The sequence below is a fragment of the Pipistrellus hanaki genome (assembly GCF_964339955.1).
Source record: "Pipistrellus hanaki genome assembly, chromosome: 2".
Classification (NCBI taxonomy): Eukaryota; Metazoa; Chordata; class Mammalia; order Chiroptera; family Vespertilionidae; genus Pipistrellus; species Pipistrellus hanaki.
The window spans coordinates 61,072,045-61,094,908 of record NC_140504.1 but is presented as its reverse complement, the minus strand read 5'-3'; the positions used below and the strand labels follow the sequence as shown (position 1 = coordinate 61,094,908).

General features: G+C 38.7%; 1 protein-coding gene across 4 annotated transcripts in view; it reads right to left on the bottom strand.

The window, feature by feature from the left end:
* Window positions 1-11,396, bottom strand: part of SPICE1 (spindle and centriole associated protein 1) — a 55,608-nt gene extending 44,212 nt beyond the window's left edge. For 2 of the 4 annotated variants that reach the window (XM_084873975.1, XM_084873978.1), the window contains exons 1-3: window positions 11,297-11,396; window positions 4,442-4,540; window positions 2,019-2,066 (exon numbers count right to left, since the gene is read on the bottom strand). In XM_084873975.1, the coding sequence (XP_084730101.1) occupies window positions 2,019-2,066; window positions 4,442-4,540 (147 nt within the window). In that variant the 5' untranslated portion in view covers window positions 11,297-11,396. Of the gene's footprint in view, window positions 1-2,018; window positions 2,067-4,441; window positions 4,541-7,977; window positions 8,067-11,129; window positions 11,266-11,296 lie in introns of those variants that run through there. The other 2 variants (XM_084873976.1, XM_084873977.1) reach the window with 2 other exon arrangements.
* Between the last annotated feature and the right edge of the window lie 11,468 nt (window positions 11,397-22,864).

The window sequence follows — 22,864 nt, the reverse complement described above, 5'->3', positions numbered from 1 at the left end:
AAACTTACCACAAAGCTATAAAAATCAAGAGAGTGTGGTACTGGCATAAGGATAGACATACAGATCACTGAAATGGAATTGAGAGTCCAAAGTAAGCCCTTATATTATGGATAATTGATGTTCAACAAGGGTACTAAGAAAATTCAATAAGGATAAAATAGACTTTTTAACAAATGGTGCTTGGAAAACTGGATATTCATTTGCAAAAGAATGAAGCTGGACCTCTACCTCACACTATATGCAAATTTTAAATAAAAATGGATCAAACACCTAAACATAAGAGCCAAAACTATAAAATTCTTAAAAGAAAACATATGTGATTACCAAAGGGAAAGGGGTGGGGAAGGAAGGCAGAAGAAGCGAAAGGGGAGATAAATGGTGATGGAAAAAGACTTGACTTTGGGTGGTAAACACACAATACAATAGACAGGTGATGTACTATAGAACTGTTACACCTGAAACCTGTATAATGTTATTAACCAATGTCATCTCAATAAATTCAATTTAAAAAAATTTTAAACAACGAAAAAAAGAAGAAAATATGAGTTAATCTTTGCGAACTTTGGGCTAGATAATGGTTTTTTAGAAATGACACTGAAAGCACAAGTAACTAAAGAAAAATTAGATAAATTGCACTCAATCAAAATTAAAATCTTTTGTGCTTCAAAGGACATTATCAAGAAAGTGAAAAGATGACCAAAAGAATGAAAAAAAAATTTTGAAATCATTTCTCTGATAAGGAACTTGTATCCAGAATATATTTAAAAAGGCTCTTAAAACTCAACACTAAAAACACAAATAATTCAATTTTTAAAGTGGAAGAGGGAATATAGGAGATTATGGTGATGGAAAAAATAAAAATAAAATGACTAAAAGATTGGAATAGACATTACTCCAAAAATACCATGGCCAATCATGACCAATAAGCACATGAAAAGATATTCAACTGTTCACATTATTAGTCATTTAGGAAATGCAAACCAAAACCACAAGGAGATTATATTTTATACCCACTAGGAGAATGAAAACCAAAAAGATGACAATAACAAGTTGACAAGTGATGTAAAGAAATTGGAACCCTCATAAAGGCTAGTGAGACTATAAATTACAAACACTTTGGAAGATAGTTTAGAAGGTCCTCAGAAAGTTGAGTAATACAGGTATCATAAGATGCAATTCTGCGCACAGGTATATACCCAAGAGAACTGAGAGCTTATTTTCACACAAAAACTTTACATGAATGTTCACAGCAGCATTATTCATAATGGTCAAAAAGTGGCAAATGTCCAGAATAGTCAAATCCATAGGACATAAAGTAGATTAGTTGAAGCCAAGGATTTATGGAGAAGGTGTGGGGGAGTGCATAGGAAATGACTGCTAATGGGTAGAGAGTTTCTTTTGTTGAGTGAAGAAAATGTTCTATAATTAGGAAGTAATGATGGTTGCATAATTCTGTGAATATACTAAAAAAGCAATAAACTGTACACTTTAAGAGGCTGGATTTTATGGTATGTGAATTATTTTTTAAAAACTACATTTATAGTAGAAACTTAAAAAAAATAAATAAGACTTGAACTAGCATAAGGTAACAAAGGAAGATTTGGGCAGATAGAGAAGAAAATAGGGAAACTGTACCAAGTAAGGAAAACAGAATTGGGACCCAAATATAGAAATATAAATGGCTTGTTATGGTCTACTACACTGACTAGACCAGTATGTTTGTACAGGGAAGTAATCGTAAATAATGCGGAAGATATCTATAGATAGGAAAAGGTGATAGATGTATACAGGGCAATACTAGACTAGAGAAATCTAACTAGGAAAATTCTAATATATGGTAATTGATATTCTTAGTTAAAATCAGGAAGTCCAGAAGATATGCTTCTTGATTTTATATAGACATAAGCAAGATAAATATAACAACTTCTGGGAAGTACCTCTGGCTCCTATTCTGAAGGTTAGAAACCAAATATCAAATAAAACACTAAACAAATATTAACTTTTGATATTAAACTTACCAGATCTTCAGGAGTTGCCCGATGAACTGTTAGATCATTCACAGTATTCTGTAAAAAAGATAAACATTCTTTAAAGAAAAAAAAATGTTTCCTATAAAATATTAGTATTGCCCTAGCCAGTTTAGCTCAGTGGATAGAACATCAGCCTGTGGACTGAAGGGTCCCAGGTTCGATTCCAGCTAAGGCCACATGCCTGGGTTGCGGGCTCAATCCCTAGTAGGGGATGTGCAGGAGGCAGCCGATCAATGATTCTCTCTCCTCTCTTCCTCTCTGAAATCAATAAAGAAATATATATATGTATTATATATATGTGTATTATATATATATGTATATATGTATATGTATATGTATATATGTATATATTAGTATTTACTGGATTTTTTAATAATAGGATTTTAAAGTTTATTCTTTAGACTAGGTTAAAAAATATTTGAAATCAGTTTTAGTTTCTTTTTTTTATGACATTGATTTTCCTTTTTTTACATGCCAGATGGATCTCAGATAAAAGAGTATATTTTACCCAGCTGGTGTAGCTCAGTGGTTGAGCATCAATCCATGAAGCAGGAGGTCACGATTCAATTCCCAGATGGAGCACATGACCAGGTTTAGGGCTCAATCCTCAGTGTAGGGTGTGCAGAAAGCAGCCAATCAATGATTCTGATCACTGATGTTTCTTTCTTTCTCTCTCTCTTTCTCTCTCTCTCTCTACTCTCTCTCTCTCACCCTCTCTCCCTCCTCCTCTTTCTCTTCCTCCCTCCCTCTCCCTTCATCTCTGAAATCAATAAAAATATGTATTTTTTTAAAAAAACTTTAATGTATTTAATTTATTTAATTAAGCATGCTACTCTCCAAGAAACCTTTCTCTGAAGAGTTAAGGGGTTTGGTCACCACATTTTAGCAAGATAAAATTTTTATTTTAAAGTGAAATAAAATTATTGTATATTTCTACATAATATATAAAAGAAATGTATTTATTTAAATTGAAATAAAATGCTAGTTTTGTTATTCAAACTTCCTACCATATCTTTTTCACATTCTTCAGAAAGTTATATTATAACTATTAACAAATATTGTTTGTGTGTCTTTGGACATATGTACTGGGTTTTTGATTTTGGGGATTTTTTTTAATTTTTTTTTTTTTTAATCCTCGCCTGAGGATATTTTCCCATTGATTTCCAGAGAGAGGGAAATATAGAGAGAAACATCAATGCGACAGAACACATCAATTGGTTGCCTCCTGCATGCGCCCCAATCAGGACCCCGGCCGGGGAAGAGCCTGCAACCAAGGCATGTGCCCTTGACTGGAATCAAACCTGAGACCTTTTGGTGTGCAGGCTGATGCTCTATCCACTAAGCCAAATCTACTAGGACTGTACTAGGTTTTAATATCTGAAAATGAACTCAAATTCCTGGGACCAAAAAGTCTTTCTTGCCCTAGCTAGCTTGGTTCAGTGGATAAAGCGTCAACCCTGTGCAACTGGACAGCTGTAAAGAGTAGTCCTGCAATCTGGGCCTTTCCACGATGACTTCAGCTATCTTGTCATACAGGCGAGTTTTACTCTTAAGAGAACTATAGAGAACTAAGTCTGGTGAAATAGCTGTTGATGTATTTAAAGACTTAAATTTTCGGCTGTAATTTATATTTAGCTCAAGCCTTTTCTATACTGAAACTATTATTCCTTTCATATTGATTCAAGATCATGATAATTGTTTTTAATAACCATAATAGAATTAAGGCGTATAAGTAAGTGATATGCTTGGAATTAGTACTCGTGGGAGAAAATATAATTTCATTAATACTCCTGCAGCTTAAAACAATTTTCTTTTAAATCTAATTTACAAGCCATTTCAAAAAACATCTGTTTTTATCAAAACAGTATTATTCAGTTTATCTCTCCTCCTCCATTTAACATTCACTCTAAATGACGTTCAAGTTCAGTCTACCTTCAAAAATCATATTTTTCCAGCACTGAAGATAATAAAAAGTAAATGAGGAAAGTTCTGATGCAATTTCACATGATGGATTTCAATTATGTTTTCAACAATAGTAGCATGTCAGAATAAAAAGTGAACTTCCCAAAGCAGCTACTCTGAAGGGGACAATACTTATATTAAAGTGTGCATTTTTTTCCTTTTCATCAGTTTTATTACCTTAGAATCACACCCTTATAAAAATATTTTATAGCCAATCAGATGACAACAAAGCAATGTAAACACAGAAATCCCTCTGTCCCACTTCCAAAGATCACCAGTTTGCTCAGGATAACTGGATAAATGGTTGTTCATAACCCAGAAGATTCCAAGTCTAAAAGAATCCCTGATTTCCAAACCAGTCCCTGACTACTTAATCTCCACAACAGGAAGCAAGGGCACCTGAAGTCTCATGGTCCAAAACCAAGTACCAGGCTGCAAAAGAGACTTACATCCCATTCTTGCTTCACTGCCGTTTTCTTCTTCTTCACTTTCAGTGCTTTCCTTCCTCCTCCCCGGGGGCTGAAACGGTTCACTCGAACAAATGACATCTGGGAGCAATAATCATATCAAATTCTTATTATACAAGAGAAACTACAATAGTAATTAAGCATCACTAGAGGAGGTGGAGGGGGAACAGATCTAGGAAAATAACTTTTAAAACATCAGAAGAAAATTTTAAACATGATGAACGGAACACACTACCAAAAAACTTGGTCCTTTTACTGCACAATTAATAGAAACTGTAATAGTTAGCTATGATAAAAAGAATTTCAAAGCAATAGCTTATATCTATTTGCTTAATAATAAAAAAAAAAAAACCTCTAGAAATTTTGACCTAAAGCAGAGAGCTAGATAGATAGTAATTAGGTTTGTCATCAGTTATATAAATTCACAATTAATATAAAAAATGTCAGTCACGTTAACAGTATGAATGCAAGAGGAGGAGGGCAAAAGAAAGAAGGATTTCTTTTTTTAAGCACTCTAATACTCAAATCACTATTAGATACAGATGTGCTTAGTATAAATAAAGGTGGCAAAATTTTAGAGAACAAATTAATTATTATACCATTTCTATAATATTAAATGGGGGTGATTAATCTAAACTAGAATTTGGAAATGGTCAACATTTGCTCAGTACTCTTAAAATAGCAATACTAAGGACACTGGACTAAACATTATATAAAAATTTAAAAAGACTCACAGTCCCTGAATACTAGCAAAAAATAAATAAATAAATATATATATATATATATATATATATATATATATATATACACTTTAAAAAGCAACACAACTTCCATTCTAGAACTTCTTTATACACCTAAATAATTATAGAACTTTCCACCTGAACCCCGAAAATAAATCACATACAACTTAGAAAATAACACTTAAGTTTTATGATGGTGCTAGTGATGCTATGATCATGGTGATCATTATAACAGCAATGGTGGTAATGATAGTAATAGCTAACACATATTGAGTATCTTCTACAACCCAGGCACTGTTCTAAGCTCTTCCCACATATTATCTCCTTTAATCTTCACAATAATTCCATGAAGTATTTATTACTCATTTTAAAGATAAGAGTACTAATTACATAAATGACAGAGAGTTAACCACCTATGAAGGTGATACAATAAGTGCCAGAGCCATAAATACTAATTTAAAATGATATAGAATGAAACAGAAGTCAAAACAAACCCTTATATTTATGATCAGTTTATATTCAACAAGCGTCCCAAGAAACAATTCAATGGGGAAAGAACAATCTTTTCAGTAAACAGTGATGGAACAACTGGATATCTTCATTAAAAATAAATAAATAAATAAAAAATGAAGTAGGACCCATACCTCACAACATATACAAAAATTACTTAAAATGGAACACAGACTTAAATGTAAAAGCTACTAGCAAAAGTACAAAACACCTAGAAGAAAATATAAGTTCAAATCTTCATGAATCTTAGATTAAGGAATAGTTTTTTAGATTTGACACTACTGCCCTGACCGGTTTGGTTCAGTGGATAGAGTGTTGGCCTGTAGACTGAAGGGTCCTAGGTTAGATTCTGGTTGAGGGCATGTACCTTGGTTGCTGGCACATCCCCAGTAGGGAGTGTACAGAAGATAACTTATTGATGTTTCTGCCTCATCGATGTTTCTAACTCTCTATCCCTCTCCCTTCCTCTCTGAAAATATCAATAAAATATATTTTTTTTTAAAAATTTGACACTACTAAGCAACTAAGAAAAAAATTAATTGGACTATATCAAAATTAAAAACTGTTGTACTTCAAAGGACATCATCAAGGAAGTAAAAAGAGTGGAAGAAATATTTGCAAATCATAAATCTCATAAGGAAGGTGTATTCAGAATATATTGGGTCGGCAACTAAGTAATTGCGGGTTTCACACATATATGGCTTCAGTTGAATTTTTAGGTTTGCAGACGTAGTACAAATGTAAAACACATTTTGTATTTGATAGTTGGCTATTCAGCTGTTAATCAGTAAAAAAAGTTTTTTGATCTGTTTTGTAGTTTTTGTTTGGCGTTCGTTGAAAAATGGAAAATCAAAAGGAACATTTTCGTCATATTTTGCTTTTTTATTTCCGCAATGGAAAAATGCATCACAAGCTCATAAAAAGTTATGTGCTGTTTATGGTGACGAAGCCTTAAAAGAACGGCAGTGTCAAAATTGGTTTGCCAAATTTCGTTCTGGTGATTTTTCACTCAAAGATGAAAGACGCTCTGGTCGTCCAGTTGAAGTTGATGACGCCCTAATCAAAGCAATAATCAATTCGGACTGTCACAGTACAACACGTGAGATTGCAGAGAAGCTTCATGTATCACATACATGCATTGAAAATCACTTAAAACAACTTGGCTATGTTCAAAAACTCGATACATGGGTTCCTCACGAACTGAAAGAATCACAGTTAACGCAACGCATTAGCAGCTGCGATTTGCTAAAGAAACATAATGAAAATGATCATTTTTAAAACGACTGATAACTGGCGATGAAAAATGGGTTGTTTACAACAATATCAAGCGGAAAAGATCGTGGAGCAGGCCAGGTGAACCAACTCAAACAACATCAAAAGCTGATATTCATCAAAAGAAGGTTTTGTTATCAGTTTGGTGGGATTACAAAGGAATTGTCTACTTTGAACTCTTACCACCCAACCGAACGATCAATTCTGATGTCTACATTGAACAACTAACGAAATTAAACAATGCAGTTGAAGAAAAGCGGCCCGAATTGACAAATCGAAAAGGTGTTGTATTCCATCATGACAATGCAAGGCCACACACATCTTTGGTCACTCGGCAAAAATTAATGGAGCTTGGTTGGGATGTTTTGCCACATCCACCATATAGTCCTGACCTTGCACCATCTGATTACTTTTTGTTTCGATCTTTACAAAAGTCCTTGAATGGTAAAAATTTCAATAATGATGATGATGTCAAATCGTACCTGATTCAGTTTTTTGCTAATAAAAACCAGAAGTTTTTTGAACGTGGGATTATGATGCTGCCTGAAAGATGGCCAAAGGTCATTGATCAAAATGGGCAATACATTAAAGAATAAAGTTATTTAGTTCCATGAAAAAATTGTCTTTGATTTTCTTTAAAAAATCCGCAATTACTTAGCTGCCGACCCAATATAAAGAACTCTTAAAACTCAACAATAAAAACAAATAATCAATTTTTTAAATGGCTAAGGGATTTGAATAGATATTTCTCCAAAGGAGATATTACAAATGGTCAATATGTACATGAAAAGATGTCCAACATAATTAGTCATTAGCAAAATGAGAACTCACACCTGGTAGAATGGTTATAAAAAAGATGGAAATAACAAGCATTGGCAAGAATGTGGAAAAATTGGAATCCCCATTCAGGGTGGGGCAAAAGTAGGTTTACAGTTATTTGTATGGAAAAGAATACAGTAACTAATAAATAATAATACAGAATAAACTCATACTTACTACTGTAAACCTGCTTTTGGCAACCCCTGTTTTACACTCTGTCTTAGGAGAAAGAGCAAAAGAGTCTTTCCCTGCTGGCCTATGAAAATGGCCCGGAGCAGGGAATTCTAAGAACTGTGGGCAGCCTCCAGCAGGAAGGTAATAAGAAGCCGAGACCTTCAGTCACACAGCCACAGGGAAATGAATTCTGCCAACAACTTGAGTGGGGTGAACCTGGCAGCAGCTTTTTCCCAAGCTGAGCCTCCAGAGGAGCGTGCAGACCACCAACACTTGAATCACAACTTTGAGACCCTAGTCTCCAGTTAAACCACGTCCAAACCCCTGGCCCACAGAAATTGTGAGATAATACATGAAGACTGTCGTAAGCCACTAAGTTTGTGGCCATTTGTTATACAGCACAGAAAAGTAACATACTGGCCAACTCTAAATCCCAGCCCCTGTCTGGTAAAATCACGAAGGTGTAACCAAGCTATCCCCCCTCTGGACTTCCTTTCACCAACCTTCATGAAGGAGAGGCATATGTCAGCACTTCCATTCACTGAGCTCCAGTTACACTTCAAACTTTTTTAAAAAATATATATATTTTATTGATTTTTTTTACAGAGAGGAAGGGAGAGGGATAGAGAGTTAGAAATACCGATGAGAGAGAAACATCCATCAGCTGCCTCCTGCACAACCCCTACTGGGGATGTGCCCACACCAAGGTACATACCCTTGACCGGAATTGAACCTGGGACCCTTGAGTCCGCAGGCCGACGCTCTATCCTCTGAGCCAAAGCAGTTGGGGCTACACTTCAAATTTTTGCAACACAGGGACCATCTTTGCACTGAAAAAAAATGTCTTATTGAGCATCACCAATAATGGTGACCACATTTTTCTCAACCAAGGAACAGACGTTGTGGTGCTAAGGAGTCAAATAATTAGTACAGCCTAGAAAATCTAAAATACCAATAGTTTCCTAATTACTGAGAACATTGGACCCTTCCTAATTGCTAAAATCATTGGTCTCTTCTCATTTCTCAGGCCTTTCCAGTTCTACAGACTCCCTCTCCTGAAGACGCCCCTCCCGTGGCTCCCACAATACCTCCTCTTGGTTTCTCTGCGATTCTTTTCTCCCTTTCTTTGCAGGCTTAGTTGGCCCCTCCTCACATACCACCTAATCAAAGATCTTCACACAGTTCTATCTCAGTCCTCTTGTCTTCCCCCTGGAGCCCATCTCTCCTCATCTTGTCACTGTTTTTGAGAGTCTCCCACATACCAGGCCCTGGCAGGACACTGAGATACGATAGTAAACAAGCCTGAGGAGGTGCTGGCTCCCAGGGAGCTGAGTTCACATCTTCCCCCACTGATCTCTCCCACTCCCCTCGGCACAGTTATGAATACACTGGGCACACACACACACACACACACACACAGTGAAGTGAAATAACACAAATCACAAATCAAGAATCACACCTTTCCAAAAAAAAAAAAACCACCAATGTTCATTTCCAATTGCCTTTTGTACACATCTTCCAAATATCTGAGATACAATAGAGTCCAAATACAGCTTACTCCCTGCAACACACACACTGCCAATCCCTAGTTCTTGATATCTGATTGGCTTGCTCAATAAATGCTGAATCAGCTCAACCTACAGAATCACCATCCTTCTAGTTGTTTCAGTTTAAAGCATTAGCATCACCTTCTCTTCGTGGCACACAGGCAATCAGATACCAGGATTTATTCTTTCCCTGAAATACCTTCCTTCTTTGTCCCCTCCTCCTCATCTCTACTATAAATGATTTTGTCTGGACTCTCGTTATGTCTCCTAATTGTCCTTCCTTTCCCTAAGTTGCTCACTCACTTCATCATCCACATGTTATTTCAACAAATATTTTGAAGAAACATGCAAGAGCCAGGTACAGAAACTAGAGTAGTCTTCACCCTCACAGAGCTTCGAGTTTCTCAGACCACAATTAAGTGACTAATTGTAATAAAAGAGAATTGTACCGAGTAAATTCAGCGTCGTGGAAATACCTCACTCTGTGTAGTAAGAAAAGCCTGCCTCTTCCCTCGAATTCCCCCAAAAATGTTTTTAAGCTGAGAGCTAAAATGTGAATAAAAGTTCGAAGAGGGAGAAAGCATGCTGGGGAAGCGGGGCATTTACAAAGGGTGTGAGAAGGCCCTAGCTGGTTTGGCTCAGTGGGTAGAACGTCAGCCTGCGGACTGAAGGGTCCCAGGTTCAAATCGAGTCAAAGGCACATGCCTGAGATGCTGTGTTCGGTCCCCAGTGGGGGTCATGCAGGAGGCAGCCAATCAATCATTATCATTGATGTTTCTATCTCTCCCTCTCCTTTCTCCTCTGAAATCAACAAATGGTGTGAGAAGTTCGGTTTTACCAACAAAGATTTTCCATGATGAAAGGCTAGAGAGACAATGTAAAGAAAGGCAGAGACCAGAGCAGGGGACTTGAGAGCCACAGCAACTGGAACACTGTCTCTAAAGACATCCAGGAAGCCGCTGGAGGGTTTTAAGCAAAGAGTATTATGATGACATTTAGCAAACCCACCCTGGCTGGTGGGAAACTGATCAAGGGAAAACAAGACATCTTTCCAAACACTGTCCCCTCAACCGATACCACCCAAAGACCAGAGGACAGCTCCAATGCCTCGCCTCCCCCAACCCTCCCTGCAAAGAATCCAGCTCAGCTCGACACCCAGATCCTCTCCCCACCCCACCCCACCCCACCGCTTCCTCCCAGGGCGGCCAGGCTGACCCTTCCAGTTTTATCTCCTCTCAAACCTCCCACACACAATAAAACAAAAGCTCTCGCTTTCACATCAAGTTCTACCCATTTCTGTACGCCCTGTTGGGATCACCCTTCAAACTTTCATCCTCCTTCTCCAGGGGGTTAACGCTCCCTCGGTCCCCAAAACCCATTCCATCGGCCGCTCCTGGTTAACCCTTTCCTGACCAGCCCACCGCCGGGCGTTGACTCTCCTGCCTGACTGTAAGCTCCTGGAGAGCAGGGTCCCCCCAATTTCTCGCTCGGTGCATTAAAGCGGAGCGCGCGCACTCAGGGGGCTCAGGAAGGGAACGCGCCAGGCACAGGCCCAATCGGACCCACATCCAGACACAGCCCCACTCGGACCCACATCCAGAAACGCACAAACTCTCCCCAAACACGCAGCGTCGCGGGTGCGCTTTCAGCCAAAAGGATCCTCCACCCAGGCGCCGGGGTCCCCAGGGAACGGAAAGGCGCCACCACGGTAGCGGGGTCCCTACGACTCGGTGGGGCTGACGCCTGCAGGCCTCCGCCCCGGCCCTTCCACCTGCCTGGCCGATCCGGCTGCTGCTCCCCACGACCCAAAACTTCAGGCGCCAGAACCGCCCGGCCCGCCACAGGGAAACGCGGCCCGCCGCTTCCGGATTGTTGCCTAGGTTACGGAAACCCCGCCCTGCTCCCCTGCGTACATCCGGCGAGGCCAGTACGCAGGCGCCTCCCACAGGGACTGTGGGATGGAGTGGTAGGTGTGAGCCCTTCCTTTGTCCCAAATACTCTCCACGCGGTTCCAGACCAGGCTTTGGAGGTTGGCTTGTAGCATTAGCAAGTTTCTTGTGAATTCTCTAAAAGGTAGAGGATGCTGTCCACATCAAGATTCACATATCACACGTACTTACGTACTTGCTTTCACCTCTATTTATTTTTTTAAATATATTTTATTGATTTTTTACAGAGAGGAAGGGAGAGGGATAGAGAGTTAGAAACATCCATAAGAGAGAATCATCTGCCAGCTGCCTCCTGCACACCCCCTACTGGGTATGGGCCTGCAACCAAGGTACATGCTCTTGACTGAAATTGAACCTGGGACCCTTGAGTAAGCAGGCCGATGCTCTATCCACTGAGCCAAAACCGGTTAGGGCTCACCTCTACTTATTTATAAATGTTTATTACCAATGTGCCAGAGACCATGCTAAGTTCAGCAGGTCCTAAAAACAGGCAAGGCCCTGTTCACAGGAAGCTTACAGCATAGTAGCAAACAGCTATCAATGACACGAATGTAAAATTGAAACTGACAAGTGCTAAGAAGTAGGCATGCTAAGTAAATACTAAGTTTATAGGAATATTTTAATTACTCAGAAAGCTGAAAAGCAGAGGGAGCCACGTATGCAAATGTGTGTGACAAATGCAAAAATTGGGGGAAAGTCCAGTATACTTGGAGTTCAGAGAACAGTGGGAGCTTGGTATGAGGTACCTGCCCTAATCATCTGGAGCCAGGACAGGCAGAGCTGTGTAGGCGGGGAGAAGGACTTTACAAAGCAGTCATTAAAAACAGTTAATATGCTCCAAAAGAAAACTTCCTTTAACCCCTGGTTTTCTACTGCTAACACACACCCATACATGGATCAGCAAATACATATTCAACATCTAGATGCAAAACAAAAAATAAAAGAAAACAAGAAACTGCCTTCTAATAGCTTCCACCCTGTTTAAGGAAGTTTGATGTAGATATATCCAGTGATCAATCAGTATAATCATTTCCCAGCATACATTCTCAACTCCCTGGCCCCCTTTGGATTACTGTAACATCTGCACCCTTGCAGCTGAAACTGGAAGGAGAAAAACAACTAACCAAGCAGACTTCATATTTATGGTTATTAAAATTTTAGGTAAGCCCTCCAAGATGCCTGAAGACTGTATTATAGTTCCCTGCTCCATGGATTCTCCTTACCTCCTAAATGACAACTTTAAACCTTCTCTCATGCCCCAAATCTCGTCCTCTATATTCAATCTCATCCAGTAACCTTGCTTCCTACTCCACTGACAACATTGAATCAATCTGAAGAAAATTTCTATAAACTCCCATCACTAAGTCAATCTCTTAACAGTATCTTTATCTACAAACCTGCTTTCTAGAAACTCAATAGAGCCCAAACACAAGAAACACAAAGAACATTACATCAAGGTATATAACAATCTAAAAGGCAGTAGGAAAAGATAATCACAACATGAAGTCAAGTATGAGATGGATTGACTCCATAAAAGAAGCCATAGGCACAGGTCTACAGGAGCTGAGTAGCATTGTTGAGAACAAGACATTGTGGACTCATACATCTGGTCACCAAGAGTTGGAGCCAACTCAACAACACATAATATACACACATAATAATCAAATTGCTTAGAACCAATGATAAAGAAAAAAATCTTAAAAACAGAGAGTAAAAACATTACATTGGAACAAAACTAAGAATAACATCATATTTCTCATTAGGAACATTACAATGAAGAAGACAGTAGCATATATTAAATGTATTGAGAGAAAAAGAAACCTATCAACCTATCATTCTATAGCTGTCAAAACTATGTACTTGTTATTGTTATTAATCCTCACCCAAGGATATTTTTCCATTGACTTTTTTTTTTTGAGAGAGAGAGAGAGAAAGAGAGAGAGAGAGAGAGTAGAAGAGAGGGGGAGAGACAAAGAGAGAGAAACATCAATGTGAGAGAGACACATAAATTGGATGCCTCCTGCACATGCCTGGACCAAACCCAGGGATCGAATCTGTAACCGAAGCACTTGCTTTTAACTGGATTAAACCCAGGACCCTTAAGTCTGTGGCTGATGCTCTATCCACTGAACCAAACCAGCTAGGGAATATCTGTCAAAAATATTTCTAAATAAGGATGAAGTAAAAATGATTCCACATACAACTGATAGATTTTATCATCTGCAAATCCTCACTATGAGAAATGTTAAAGTTGGTACTTCAAGAAGAAGGAAAATGATATCAGAAGGGAATCTGGATCTATACAATGAAGAGCAATGGAAATAGCTACAGGATAAATATATAACACTAGGGGCCCAGTGCATGAATTCGTGCACAGGTGGAATCCCTCAGGGTGGCCTGTGGGGATCAGACCTCAGCTTGCGCCCTTATGCTCACAGTCCCAGCTCACGCCCACAACCTCCCAGCCCCATAGCCCCACGTGGCACCACACCTTGGCCTGGTATTGCCCGTTGACCTGCTCCATCATCCTACTGTGGTCCCACTCTCATCGGGGCCCATCAGGGCCAGCAGCATCTCCCCTGCCACCTGCTGCCAGTGCCGTGTTGCCAACACTTGCCATGTACCATGCTTCCCCCTGTTGGTCAGCACATGTCATAGCGAGTGGTCAAACTCCCAGTCGAATGACCACCAGAGTGGACAATTTGCAGATTAGGCTTTTATTATATAGGATTATTTTTCTTATTATTTAAATCTCTTTTAAAGATTATTGACTACTTATAATAAAAATGTACTGTGAGGTTTATATGCACAAGCATAATGCATGGGAAAAAATAGCAGAAAGGCCAGAGAAGAGAATTACACCATAAAACAAGTTTCAGTAAATTCATTCAATTCATCACAATGAAATTAAATTAGAAATCAATAGCATAATGATTCTTTTTTAAAAAATATATATTTTATTGATTTTTTTACAGAGAGGAAGAGAGAGGGATAGAGAGTTAGAAACATTGATGAGAGAGAATCATGGATCAGCTGCCTCTTGCACACCCCACACTGGGGATGTGCCTGCAACCAAGGTACATGCCCTTGACCGGAATCGAACCCGGGACCCTTCAGTCCGCAGGGCGACGCTCTATTCACTGAGCCAAACCGGTTTCGGCGCATAATGATTCTTGGCAAATACCTCAAAATTGGGGGAGGGGTGTTATATACTTATAAATAAGCCATTAATCAAATAAGAGATCAAAATGAAAATTAGAATACATTAAACTGCATGAAAATGAAAATACAATATATCAAAATTTTTAGAATGTAATTGAGAAGAGTACTTTAAGAGAAACTTATTACACTAAACACCTATATTAGAAAAGGTATTAAATCAATGACTCAGCTTCTACTTTTAGAAATTAGATAAAGAAGAGCAAGTTAAATCCAAAGTAAGAAGGGGAAAAGAAATAATTAAGATTAAAGCCAAATCTTTAAAACAGAAAAGCAAAAAATAAAAGAGAAAACTAAAAGCTAAATTTTGAAATTAAATTGATAAACCTCTAAACAAATTGATTAGGGAAAATTGCATATAAATTACCAATATCAGAAATAAGTGGTGCCGAAACCGGTTTGGCTCAGTGATAGAGCGTCGGTCTGTGGACTGAAAGGTCCCGGGTTCGATTCCGGTCAAGGGCGTGTACCTTGGTTGCGGGCACATCCCCAGTGGGGGGTGTGCAGGAGGCAGCTGGTCGATGTTTCTCTCTCATCGACGTTTCAAGCTCTCTATCTCTCTCTCTTCCTCTCTGTAAAAAATCAATAAAATATATTTTTAAAAGAAATAAGTGGTGACAGATTTTACAGGTGTTAAAAGAATAATATAATATTTTGAACAACTTTATGTCAATAAATTTGAAAATATAGATAAAAAGGACAATTTTTTGAAAAACACAAATTACCAAGCTTTCTCAAGGAAAAAAAAAAGAGAGATATATCTATATCTTTAAAAATATCTGAATATTCTATATCTTAAAAAAGTATCTGAATATTCCTATATCTAATAAAGAAATTAAAATTGCAGTTAAAAAGAAAAAAACAACTAGAGGCCAGATGGCTTCACTGGTGGATTCTACCAAACATTTGGGGGAGAAATATCACCAATTCTACACAAACACTTGAAAAATTGAAGAACAGGGAATACTTTTCAGTTCACTCTATGAGGCCAAAGTTACCCTGATAGCTAAAAGAAAACTACAGACCAATATCTCACATATATATAGATGCAAAAAAATTCTTAGCAAAATTGCAACAAAATTTATCGAACAAACATTTATGTTGATGAAAGAAGCATGAAAGGGAGAAGAGAGAAAGACATATTGTGTGTCTCCATTTGCATAAGACTCTAGAAAATGAAAACTAATTATAATGACAGAAAACAGACCAGTGGTTGCTTGGGAGTGGAAAGGTGGGAAACCATAAAAATCCTACAAGACTCCATAGACAGCAAGATAGTAGACATATGTCGCAGCAATATTTTTACAGATACAGCTCCTAGGACTACGTAGAAAATAAACAAATGGGACTACATCAAAATAAAAAGCTTCTGTACAGCAAAAGAAACCATCAACAAAACAATAAGAAGGCCCACTGGAAGAACATATTTGCCGATGATATTTCCAATAAGGGCTTAATCTCCAAAATTTACAGAGAACTCATACAACTTAACAAAAGGAAAATAAACAATCCAATAAACAAAACAAAAAATGGGCAACGGACCTAAATAGACATTTTTCAAAAGAGGACATACAGAAGGCTGAGAGACATATGAAATCATGCTCAAAGTCACTAATCATTCAAGAGATGCAAATCAAAACAACAATGAGATACCATCTCACACCTGTCAGAATGGCCATCATTAACAAATCAACAAACGACAAATGCTGGAGAGGATGTGAAGAAAAAGGAACCCTCCTGCACTGCTGGTGGGAATGCAGACTGGTACAGCTGCTGTGGAAGACAGTATGGAGTTTCCTCAAAGAGTTAAAAATGGAACTCCCATTTGACCCAGTGATCCCACTTCTAGGACTATATCCCAAGAAACCAGAAACACCAATCAGAAAGGATATATGCACCCCTATGTTCATAGCAGCGCACTTTACAATAGCTAAGATTTGGAAACAGCCTAAGTGCCCATCAGCAGATGAGTGGATTAAAAAACAGTGGTACATCTACACAATGGAAAACTATGCTCCTATAAAAAAGAAGAAACTTTTACCATTTGCAACAACATGGATGGAACTGTAGGGCATTATGTTAAGCGAAATAAGCCAGTCGGAGAAAGATAAATATCACATGATCTCACAAATATGTGAGATATAACTATCAACATAACTTGATAAATAAGAATAGCTCGATCTAGAGACAAATGGTAGGTGAGGGGGATTTAGAGAGCAACCAAAGGACTTGTATGCATACATATTAGCATAACCAATGGAGACAGACACTGGGGTGGTGGGGGCTTATGGGGGGAGAGGCTTCAACTGAAGAAAAAGGAGACACATGTAAAACTTTAAACAAAAAAAACATAAAGGAATAATAAAATTGTCTTTGCTTGCAAATGACATGATTAACTATGAAGAATATTTGAAGAAGACTTGACCGTGGATGGTGAACATGCAATATAATATACAGATGACGTGTTATAGAATTGTGCATTTAAAACCAATTAACCAATGTCATCCCAATAAATATATTTTAAAAGATAGTAAGCAAGTTGTCTTGGCCATGACAAGTAGTTTCATGGAGAAAATTCAGCTACTATCCACTTGAAATCATCTGGTGCTACCAAAATGGCCATCTTGAGAGTGTCAAAGATTGCCTGACTGAAGAATATATCACATTTTTTTCCATTTGTCTTTTTCCAGATCCAGAGATAAGTGTGGATATTTAATAACAGTCTCCTCATTCAGACCAGAGATCTATCCTTTGGGGGTTAGTTAGTATCATAACCTTGGTGGAAGCTGCTTGCTTGGTAAAATGATATATACAGCATTTCCTTTAACTTCCATATTATCTCCATTAGCATGCATCTCAATCATTATGAAAGCATTTCACTGGGAAGTAGCAGTGCATATAAAAATTTCTGAATTTGGCCGAAATCGGTTTGGCTCAGCGGTAGAGCGTCGGTCTGCAGACTGTCCCAGGTTCAATTCCGGTCAAGGACATGTACATTGGTTGAGGGCACATCCCCGGTAGGGGGTGTGCAGGAGGCAGCTGGTCAATGTTTCTCTCTCATCAACGTTTCTAGCTTTCTATCTCTCTCCCTTCCTCTCTGTAAGAAAATCAATAAAATATATTTTTTAAAAATTAAAAAAAATAAAAATTCCTGAATTTGGCCACTTTTGATGGGTGTTTCAACAGAAATGAGAAAACCTTTTTGTTTCCAAAGCATCATGTACTACTCCAGAGCATGCCTGCATGTTTACTCTCTGGCCTTGGATAGTTGACAAGCTCTATTAAGTGTGATAAATTCTGCCATCTGGACTGATTTTACTTCAGATAGAGGAGTGTCTTTTAAAGGGGAGTGTAGATTAGTGATAGCGTTAATAGTAGCTTAATAACCTCCAGTTTCCATTTTAAAAATATGATTCATCAGCAAGCACTAGATTAAGCCCTAGTCAGTTTTTTTTTTTTAATATATTTTATTGAATTTTCACAGAGAGGAAGGGAGAAAGATAGAGAGCCAGAAACATCAATGAGAGAGATACATCGACCAGCTACCTCCTGCACACCCCCCACTGGGGACATGCCTGCATCCAATGTACATGCCCTTGACCGGAATCGAACCTGGGACCTTTCAGTCCGCAGGCCGACCGGAATCGAACCTGGGACCTTTCGGTCGGCAGGCCGACGCTCTATCCACTGAGCCAAACCAGTCTCGGCAAGCCCTAGTCAGTTTGATAGAGCATCAGCCAGTGGACCAAAGGGTCTCCGGTTCAATTCAGGTTAAGGGCACATACTTCCTTTGCAGGCTCAATCCTTGGCCCTGGTCAGGGCATGCATAGGAAGCAGCTTAATTGATGTGTCTCTCTCAGATTAATATTTCTGTGTGTCTCTCCCCCTCCCTTCCACTCTCTCTAAAACTCAATGGGAAAATATCATTGGGTGAAGATTAACAAAAAATTTTAGGTCAAAATTCTCACTGGCAGTCTCTAATAAAGCTGAGCAGGTACAGAAAGTTCCCTAACTGAAGTAAGATAATCATGAGTTCCCCTTCTTCTGGTAAGGGCAGAAGAGTAGCAGAGTACAAGGCCTTACAGCAATTAATAGTATTATGAGAGGGAGAGGGCAACAGAGGTTAATTGGCTGACTTAAGTTCCGGGTGCTCCCAGTCAGTAAAGTCTGCATGGGGAGCCATACGGTCAAGCAGGGAGCCTAGCTTAAATTCAGCAGAAGCATAGTATTGACCCGGTTTGCGTTGGCAATGCCCTGAGACAAGGAATACCAGCCTTTGCAACTGATCGAGGGCGAGGCTACAATAGCGATAGGATTGTAATGGTTCCCATGAAGTTGAGTTCAAACCCCAAGGTTTGCCAAGAACATTCAAATAGACAAAAGGGTTTTTTTGTTGTTAGGGAAGCAGACGCTGAAAAGCCTTCTATGGATTATAGGAGACTTGTTTAATATGTGGGCTCTTAAAAGAGTGGTTCTTACCAAAGATTTAGCATTTTGTAGAAATGTATAACAATCTCAAAAGAATTTGCACCCACTGTCTGAACTATTCAGTTAGACCTCTAGACATCATCTCAATTGTAGTTTTTTGAGGAGTCTAGGGTAAGTTTGAATAGTTTCTAACCTGTCATGAGTAAATGTTTTTCCCTCCTTAAATAGGTCATGCCTCAAATTATGGACTACATTTTGGCAAAATTGTAATTTATCTTTTTTGAAATTCTATTTCCCTTTTCGGCTAAAGCCTAAGAATAAGTAAGTGGAATCTTTTTTATAGACTTCTCTGAACAAGGTAGGAAATCATCCACATCATATATCAAAACTGAATCACAAGGGAAATTTGGAGCCTTTAAATATTTTTGTTAATCCTCACCCAAGGACATTTTCCCCATTAATTTTTAGAGAGACTGGAAGGGAGGGGGAGAAACAGAGAGAAACATCTCTCGCATCCGTTGGTTGCCTTCTGCACACACCTCATCCAGGCCAGGGATTGAGCCTGCAACCAAGATACGAGCCCTTGACCATAATTAAACCTGAGACCATTCAGTCCATAGGGCCAATGCTCTAACCACTGAACAAGCTGGCTAGGGCTGGATCCTTTCATTCTTGATTAAGGAACTAGGAAAACAGGAGGGGCTTCAGTGAACCTTTTGGGCCTAACTGTCCATATAGAGTATTATCCTCTCCAATGAGGCAAAAAGATGTTTGATTTTTTCTGGTGTAGGGGCACACAGAGAAAGGCAGAGCCACAATCCGCTACAGGGAAGCAGGTGGTTTGGGGAAGAACTGTTGGCGGAATAGTATTTAGTATTAGATTCTAATGGAAAGGGGGGGAAAGAATTGCATTGATATCCCTGAGATCTTGAACAAATCAATATTCTTGTCCATTTGGTTTCTTTGCTGGCAGGGCAGGAATGTTACCAGTGTTAGGGCAGGTTATAAACAGGCCTTGAGCTATAAGGCCCTTTTCTATAGAGCTGAGGCTTTTCTTTAGCATCTAGCATTGGGGAAGTTTGGCTAACAGTTTGGTAGACTCTACCTGAACTTTAACAGATTCCACTCCAATTATTTTCCCTGGGTCAAGGGGAATGTTAGCCTATAGAAAGTCAGGTACAGTGTTAAGATCTTCATCTGGAGTATACATCAAGTACAGTAGAGAAGGAAGTGTTTCTACAGAAACAGACACATGGATAACAAATACTGTACACAGTTTTTCTGAAACCCCAAGAAATTGTCCCTCTGGTGTGTATTTCATATTACAGTTCCATTTGCACAGTAGTAGTGGGGGGAAAGGGAGTGTTTTAGAAATGCTCTGATTAGGTCTTGGTGGCATGGGAAGCAGGAAGCCCACTAACCAGAAACAGAGTGTGTATGGTTTGGGGAGCATTCTGGCTCTCTCTGATAGATCTTGAGGTGGAAACAGGAGCAAAAACTGAGGAAGTTGGCAGTCACTGCCCAAGTCCGAAATAGTCCTGTTTGGGTTTATTTCTTGAAAATGTTGTGGGTCAAAGGTCTATTGTTGTATATAGTCTGGCTGTTCTCTCTTTGTATTTTCAGTCTCTCACAGTGGGAGCTTTGCATTGTAGGTATTTTTTAAACCCTGCTGATGGTTCAGATTTTGCTCTTCAGCTATTGAACTAGGAGTGCTACAACAATAATATTTAGTTGTGTAACTATTTTAAACAGTCCAATACACTTTCAAGTACATCCTTTCCCTATTTTTATCCTTACAGCAATCTTGAAATCCTGGGAGGTTAATTACCTAAGTCATTCAATGGATTTGGGCTGGAATTAGGATTATATCATAGTACTAGAGGCCTGATGCACAAAATTTATGCAAGAGTAGCCCTTTCTTCCCCTGGCTGCTGGCAGGCATCCGGGCCCTAGACTTCCCTTGCTGCCCTGGCTTCGTCCAGAAGGACATCCAGTCTAATTAGCATATTATGCTTTTATTATAGGCTAGAGGCCAGGTGCATGAAATTCATGCATGGGTACAGTCCATAGGCCTGGCCTGCGATCAGGGCCATCTTCCCCAGCTGCTGGCAGCAGGCCCCACCCCCTGCCACCACCCACCCCCTTTTCCCTGTTAGCCTGATGGCTGGGGAAATGGACCAAGAGGTGGTTCTGTGCTATGATAATCAAGTCCAATTGCTTCTAATTGCATTGCTTAAAGGTAGGATAAAACCTTGAGGGCCACAGCTCTCTTCAACTACCTACAAGGCTGTCGTGTGGAATAAGGATTAGGTTTATTCCTATAGCTCCAGAGGGCAGAACTCATACCTGTAAGTGGAAAAGAGGCAAATTTCAATTAGAATGTGAAAATATCTTTCTAATGAGACATTTGCCCCAAAATGAAGGATTGCCTTGTGAAAGAGCCCATTCCTTCTCTCTCCCAATGTTGATTAAGACTCCATAATACTACAGCTCTATTGAGTGCTTGAACTGGCTAGGCAAGCTGACCTTGAAGGGTTTCATAAATTTCAATAATTAAATGTTAAATTCTAAAAAGAGACATAGACATTTTAAATACAGCAGTTTGAAGTCATTCAAACTCCAAATGAAGTTGTCATGTTATGTTTTTTAAAAGCAGTGAGCTATGTTTTAAACTTTAACCTCTGGACTATTCTTCATTGATTTAGTATTTTGGCCCTTATGGCACACATTTTCAAGAACATTTTTTTTAAATAAAAAATTGGCCCTAACCAGTTTGGCTCAGTGGATAGAGCATCGGCCTGCAGACTAAAGGTCCCAGGTTCCATTCCTTTTAAGGGCATGTACCTTGGTTGCGGGCACATCCCCAGTAGAGTGTGCAGGAGGCAGCTGATTGATGTTTCTCACTGATGTTTCTAACTTTCTATTCCTCTCCATTCTTCTCTGAAAAAAAAAAAAAAAATCAATAAAATATATTTTTAAAAACAAAAACAAAAAAGTAAAAAATTGCCCTAATAAGGAGTCATCAGGATTGTTTTTTTGATTGTGCAGTTATAAAGCTTTATACCAAATGGATTGCACTTATTTTTATTTTTTTTTTTGGATTGCACTTATTTTTGAAGTTTTAATAAATTGTAGGAGTCAATGAGGTAAAACAAACAAAAAACTCCCTTTGAATGATAAATGCTAGGATTTTAATCTGGAATCTTAACTTTTTGAACAAGATCAATTCCTTCTTTGTGACTTCTTTTTTTAATGTTCCTTCAGGTTGAACCCAATTATATGCTTTTCTAGTTTGTAAATACCTTAGAGCTGAAATAAAACAATGAGTCTCCTTCTACACTTGAATGGTGACTATTTGCTGTTCTCCAAGACTTCCAAGGGATCCTGTTTTCACCACGCCCTTTATCTGGCTCTTGAACTGTTTAAATCGAACCCCCCTTTTTTTTGTCAGAAACTTTCCTTTTAATGATGGGCTGTGTGTCTCTCTCTTCTGAAAAATATACAGAATCCTAGAGACTCTTTCAGAATCTAAAAAAATCATTAGCAAGTGTAAGGTAGGCAAGAGATAGGGTGGAAAGCAATGCCTTCTGCATAAATCTAGTTACTTTGAGTCACCCTTGGCAACTTCCGGGACCAGGCATCAGGTGGTGGTAGAAATTGGCCTCTTAACCATATCTATTTATTTTTTTTTAATGACTGTGCATATTTGCATACCCATATGGTTAGAGAGAAGGCGATGACGTGAGG